This window comes from Lytechinus pictus, unplaced genomic scaffold (genome assembly GCF_037042905.1).
Source record: "Lytechinus pictus isolate F3 Inbred unplaced genomic scaffold, Lp3.0 scaffold_19, whole genome shotgun sequence".
Classification (NCBI taxonomy): domain Eukaryota; kingdom Metazoa; phylum Echinodermata; class Echinoidea; order Temnopleuroida; family Toxopneustidae; genus Lytechinus; species Lytechinus pictus.
In genome coordinates, this window is record NW_026974140.1 from 12,316,611 (window position 1) to 12,323,443 (window position 6,833).

General features: G+C 36.4%; 1 protein-coding gene across 1 annotated transcript; it reads right to left on the reverse strand.

Annotated features, from left to right (window-relative positions):
* Positions 1 to 494: 494 nt before the first annotated feature.
* On the reverse strand, positions 495 to 4,233 carry LOC129260654 (major facilitator superfamily domain-containing protein 6-like). The gene is made up of 3 exons (XM_054898608.2): positions 4,140 to 4,233; positions 2,123 to 3,589; positions 495 to 764 (listed from the first exon to the last, which is right to left on the reverse strand). Exons 1-3 carry the CDS (start codon positions 4,231 to 4,233, stop codon positions 586 to 588), a joined length of 1,740 nt encoding a protein of 579 aa, XP_054754583.2. The 3' UTR covers positions 495 to 585.
* Positions 4,234 to 6,833: the final 2,600 nt, after the last annotated feature.

Sequence of the window (6,833 nt, forward strand, 5' to 3'; positions counted from 1 at the left end):
AATAAGAAAGTTATGACATTTTAAAGTTTCACTTAATTTCACAAAACAGTTATATGCATATCCTGGTCGGTATGCAAATTGGCAGACTGATGACGTCACCCACCCAATATTTCTTTGTATTTTATTATATGAAATATGAAATATTCGAATTTTCTTCTCCTTGCCAAGTGAAACAAAGTTTTATTTCTCCCTGAACATGTGGAATTACCATTATTTTAACAGTTTATGGTTAAGATAAGTTGGTCTTTATTGTCAAATCTGTAAAAATTGAAATATCGTATTATTCAAACAATAAAAAACAAAAGAAATAGTGAGTGATAGACATCATCGACTCTCTCATTTGTATATCGCTGAGTTGAGCATTTAACTGTTTTGTGAAAAATAAGCAAAACTTAAAAATGTCATAACTTATTTTACATCCGATTTCGATGAAATTTTGCAGCGTTGTGTTTGTTTGATTTTTATTTATCGATTCAAATCAACAATTTTCTGGGGTGGACTTGACCTTTACTTACCGCTACCCTGCATGAGCATTCAAGGAGTTTTTCCTACCGGGTATCAAGAATATGTCAGATCTATTCAATATCATATTTCTTCATACTGTACTTGTCGCTCTCTTCTTTCATCCCGTCTCTCTAGGTAAGCACTCGCTGGCCAATAGAAGATCAGTGTTACCACGCATAAGATGGCAGTTCCTCTGAATAGGTTCCTAGCTCCATATTGGTAATAGATTACTCCACCCAGCAATGTCCCCAAGCCTTCACCTGCATTGTGAGGACATGAAGTACTTTGTTTTGATCTACTGTAATTCATTCTAACCTTTATAATATTGTTGAATCACAACAGTAGGCTATTTATGGGTATTCTAAGGGAACAAATGGAATAAAGATTATTTCATCTATTTATTCCACTCCAGAAATAATGCATTCATAACATTACTCCTTTTTTTATGGCAACAACATGGCTCCAAAACTTTCTAAAATTCCTTTGCAGATAACTGCTTTGATGTATATGACCAGGCTACATTTCATGTGTGTTCAAGATTGTTTCAGGCTCCAAAAGGATCGTGACGTTGTTTGTCAATGGGCTTCTAAGTGGCAGATGACCTTTAACCCTAAGAATTGTAATATCATGTCCCTGGGTCTGATGAGATCGAAACTCCTTCATGAATACACCATGATCGGAGAAACTATGGATCGAGTTCATGAACATACCTACCTTGGCGTAACGATTTATGCTGATCTTACTCGGAAATCACACTATCAGCGAATAGTCAGCAAAGCAAATAAGATTCTTGGTATCTTCAAAGAAATATCCATCAGTGCAGCTCTGATACCAAAGGAAAAGCTTACAAAGCTCTTGTTCGTCCACACCTGGAGTATGCGTCTGCTGTTACTGATCCCTACCAGGCTAAATACATCCATATGTTAGATAAAGTTCAAAGAAGAGCCGTTCGTTTTGTGATCAACGACTCTAGTCGTAAGTCCAGTGGTTCCAAGATGCTAAAACAATTAGAGTGGGAAAGTCTTGTTGACAGACGACTCAATGCCAGATTGAGCCAGTTTTACTTAATTCATAAGGGGGAATCTCCAGTAACGTCAACCAAACTCCACCTTAGAAACTCCAGCCGTCCAAGTCGACGCTTCACACCAGATGCCTACAATATCATCGAATCCAGAACTGATAGGCACCTGTACTCATTCCTGCCCAGAACCATACGGGACTGGAAAGACCTTCCCTTAGCCACTACATCAATGGAATCCCTTGACAAATTTAAGGCTGCTCTAAACTAATCAATGTCGCATCTGCACCCGACCACAGCGTCATGGAACTTTCGTTCTGTTGCTGTGTACCCGTGATGATGATGATGTTGTCAACAAATCATTGAAAACATCTACTCCCAATATAAAAGATACCAACACAAGTATCAAAGTGAGCATCCAGAAACTGCAGTTCAAAGTCTGTATAAATGTTTATAAGTACATATTTGATGGGCAGGGTTTTTATGATTAATATAGATATAATTGTACCATGTGTTACATCATTCATTCCCTTGTTTTCCAAACTTAATGATATAACTTAGTTTGTAAGCACTAAAGTTATAATTCTTGTTGATGCTTACCTAAACCAGATTTGATTCCAAATGTGATGGACTGCATTGTAGTGAGCATGTTGTCAGGAGTGATGAGGTTTACATAGGAAGTACAAACTGGCCAAAGAGCACCATAGGTGACTCCATGAAGGAGTTCTATGGGTAAAACAAGCCATGGATTCTGCAAGAAAGAGTAGCCAACCAACCTCACAGCATAGCAGAAGAGAGTTAGAACAAAGACCCCATGATGCCCTAGTCTCCCAATAAGCTTAGTAGAAAAGTACATGAAAGGGAATTGAGCTACACATGTCAGGGTCAGAGTCAGTCCCATGATGGTGTGGCTTCCAGAGAGTTCAACAAGGAACAAGAAGACATATGTACTGATGACTCCGACTGATATCCCAGTGATGAACATTGCATACAGGAAAACAAGCACCTTGGGTCTCTGGAGTAGGATGCAGACATCACTGGCAAGTGATTCAGATGGGCAGTGTGGAGGAAAAGTTATACACAATGCCGGTATAACTGACAATAGTACAAGTGCAACAAAAGCTAAGAAAGCTGGAAGATACTTGTTGAAAGACTCTGGATACGCTGCAGAGTAGGTATCCACAGCAAATCCAGCGAGAGGTGCAAATGTTCCCAAGGCAATTGCGTTCCATAGTCTCTGACGGCCGAATTCTACGTTTTGCCCTCTATCGTTGCATTTTTTAACAAGTGCCATAGCTGCTGCATCAAGCAAAGGCATAGGAGGGTTGCTCGCAAATTGTCCAACGAGAACAATCACCAACATTACAACAAATGTGAGTGTTTTGTCTTTCTTTTGTGAATACTCCCAGTCCCATTCAAGAATGTCAGTTGTCTCTATATTTTGACACAAGAATTCATTTGAAATCAAAATATCTGTCGACTCATTTTCAGTTCTGCCTATTCTCTGGATTCTCTCTAACTTATTACATATATGCAAAGGTTCAATGAACCTTTCATCTTTTAACCTACAACTGCAGAAGCAACATGCAACTGAACAGTTGTTCTTAAAAATACTAAGATTTGTTTCGACTGATCCGGTATCCATATCCTTCTTAATAACATATAGCACTTTATCTTCGATATTACTTGAAATGCTGTGATGATAACTGTCACAGTAGTCACTCTTCCATATCTGAATCAAGGATGAGTCCAACTCTGGTTCTGGAATCTTTCCAAGCTCTCCAAGGTATCCTTCCAGTGGCACATGAGATATATTTGTCCAATTCATTGCATTATTTGTATCAATAAGTGACACAAAAACACCACTCCCATACACAAGCCCTGTTCCTATGATACTGCTAACCATGATGAAGCGATGCATGCTGAATTTATCTGCCAAGCTTCCACACAGCGGAGATGAAAACATCCCAATGAATGGTTCAATGCCTGTTACCACACCTATTTGGACAGGATTCAGACCAACGTATGACATGTAGACGGGAAGGAAGGGCAGAAGACTCACCATTCCTGCAAATAGTAGAAAAATATTATTTTCTGAGACAATCATCAGCAATTTAAAAAGTTGAGCAGAATAAATTGAACTGGAGTACTATACTTTTACAAACCTATAATATCTAATATATTGTCTTTCTTAACAAAATGTTTTTGATACTCAACCAGATGAACTTGGTCAACTACCTGTTAATGTATAATCTATCATAAAAAAATTTAAAAGATGTAATATTTCCTAAAAATGAAGAAAATTGGCAGGAAAGTACATTTTGTTGGTTTTACGTGTATGTAAATATATATACATATATATATATATGTATATAATATATAATGGTGCTAAAATGTTAGTGAATCCCACCAGAAAATGCAATCCTTCATGCTGAGTATTGAATGGAGACAACCTCCAATATATTTACAATATATTATATATATAATATATATATGTATATATATATTACACTAGCGTATCAGCATCTACTATGACAAAGCAGGTATGGGCCCATGCACAAGCATAAAAGAGTAGTCACCAGACAATATACTATAATTATATACACCACAAACTTACCTGACCAAAGCAGAAAGTACACAGCCTTGACAGGGATGAATTTCTTATTCAACCTCACAATCTCTTTGCAGTCTAATCCTTTCACTGAATGCATGAAATATGTATATCGAGATTTGAGAAATAAGGAATGATCAATAAAAGTTTAATCAATTAATTTGCTAACAAAATATCTTAAAAATAAACAAGTCTTGCAAGTTAACTTTATTATAACCTTATTTTACATTAAATTTTCATATGGTGTGCAGTGTGCCTGATTTTTCTCATATCATTTTTTATTTCAAATCAACTTATTGTTGATCGAGGTGCACTTACCGGCCTTCAATTTATTAGGCCTTCAGTTAACATTAATACGTCAAATAAAACGTCAATATTAATAGTCATTGAGCATGTTGAGGAATTTATCTTATCATGGTCACAAACTGCATTAAGGTACCTGTCAGTTGTCACTGGATTCTCTATTAAACATTAAACAATTTATATCAATTTCTGACAGATCCCTCTATCCCCATCATACATAGCATATAAAAACAGGTTTACAGATTCAGAGACCTTGGTGTTATATACAGTCTCACAGAAGCTCGCATGATCCTAGACACCATATGTGGATCTAGAGTTGAAATTTTACGGGGTGCTACTGGGTCCAGGATTTTCACCCATTGGAAATTTGACAAGCAAAAAAAAAGGAGAAGGATCATGGAGCTATAGCTCTATGGTAGGATCCATGGATATACGTAGAGGTAGGTGCCTTGCTTTATTGATAACCGGTCGACCATACCGTTATAGTTCGACAATTCTTTAAGCCCCCATTCGGGAATCAGCAGGAATCGACCAGAAGCTGGAACGAAAAATATATTTTAAAAATCTAGATTTTTTTGGGAGGATCGAACTTATGAATTCACCAAACTGGAGTTGAAATTCAGTAAATTGACCAGGTGAATCATCATACACTAGTCAAAATGAACCGCAATGGAATCAGATTGGTAATTCGTGCTACATTCTTGGACATTCTAGGCGCATTCTAAATATTCTAACTGCATTCTGAGTGCATTAGAAATATTTTTGTCATTTCTTTTGGCCGTCCCGAAGTTTTTGGTCATGTTAAAAGCATTCGAGGAGTATTTTCGAACGGTGTTCGAAGTAGATTTAAGGACGTTCCACAGTTAATGACAGTCAGACTGCAGGTCCCAAGAAAGTGGCTTCTTTCATCCAAGTGATATTCATGACTTGAGATGTTTTGCATATTTAATGAGCTTGATGCGGACCAAAACACCTCTTTTCATTCGGTCATTGCTGCTCTAATTATGCATCGAATTTCATGAATTTGGTACCATTGTAAAGAAGAAGAATCATTCTTTCAGGTCATATGTTTGGATTTATTCAAAGATTTTGTAATATAGGTTAAAATTTTGATCTAAAATATGCTACAAAATAAATATTTTCACCTGACAAAAGCTGCTATTTTCACACTTTATTTTTGTTTGAGCCCAAATGATTTTTATATCATGATAAAGCTGAATATGTATGCTTTGAAAAGATATAGGTTTCAAAATAAGAATTAATTTAATCGGGTCAAGATCACACTTTTCATTTGCCAAGTACATAAAGCAGCTTGAAAACAAGTATACTGCACTCTGATTGGTCAAAAAGACCACACAATGGCAAATTCCAACGGTTCCAGAGCTTGGGTTCGTGGGAAGGTCACACTTCCCATGTGGTAATCTCCTCAAATACCCCGCGCCTGTTGTTCTGTGAACCTTATCCAGCCAATCAGAACTCTGGATTTCATGCAAGTACAAAATTTCAGAAATCTTGTCTTGTACCTTGGTGGGAAAAGTGTGATCTTGACCCGATTAAAAGGTGCCGCATATCAAGAGTGGCATTGTGAGAAAGTACAGAAGTTCAGCTTTATGGTGATATAGATATCATTGAGGCTCAAAATAAAAAGTTTTGCACAATTTGCAAAAGAAAACAGAGGAAGAAAATTCAGTTTTGAGGCACAATTTCAGGCCAGAAATGTACTTATTTAACAAAATATTGTATACAAAATAAATGACCAATATGAAAGAGTAACTTTTACTCTATCTGATGGTGCAATAATATTTCATTTAACTTGAGGTTAAAACAGGTAAATTCTTAGAGAAAGAAAATCTCACGAATCACGAGATTTTGCAAGGAGGAGGATTCAGCCACGAGATGATTTGGATGAATCTGGCCTTTTTGCTCATTAGCATAGGGACCTGCGGTCTGACTGATGAAGTCCATATCATTTTCACCAAATTTTGCAGAGAGTTACTCTATCTATATATGCATTATGAAAATGCAAAAAATAATATAGGTTCATGTGCTTATTTTTGTCTACGGGTCTTCAAAGTAGCCGTATTTGAATGATATAGTAATCTTGCGCAATCAAGAGAATTATGCCTCTCTTAGACCTCACGATATCCCAAAATGAGTTTAAATCATCTTTACTCAGTGGATACCGCATCAAACTTCATCAAATTTTCAAGATATATAACAAAGTGTATAAGTCTTTTATCTTTTATTGGTAAAACTATATCAATTTGGAGTCAGCAGCACCCTCATTTGGCAAGAATGGTGCAAAAACTCGGAAAAAAATCTTCAAAGACGTGAATCTACTCAAAAATTAAAAAAATATTTTGTAAGCTGCACTTTTTTTTAAATCCATGTCATTTT

What these genes read in the sequence shown, in the direction of transcription:
- LOC129260654 (XM_054898608.2), bottom strand. Translation starts at nt 4,233, where the DNA reads ATGCATTCAGTGAAAGGATTAGACTGCAAAGAGATTGTGAGGTTGAAT. An exon ending in GTACTTTCTGCTTTGGTCAG is followed by an intron (nt 3,590 to 4,139) that starts GTAAGTTTGTGG and finishes TACTATTTGCAG; the next exon opens with GAATGGTGAGTCTTCTGCCC. An exon ending in TGGAATCAAATCTGGTTTAG is followed by an intron (nt 765 to 2,122) that starts GTAAGCATCAAC and finishes CTCACAATGCAG; the next exon opens with GTGAAGGCTTGGGGACATTG.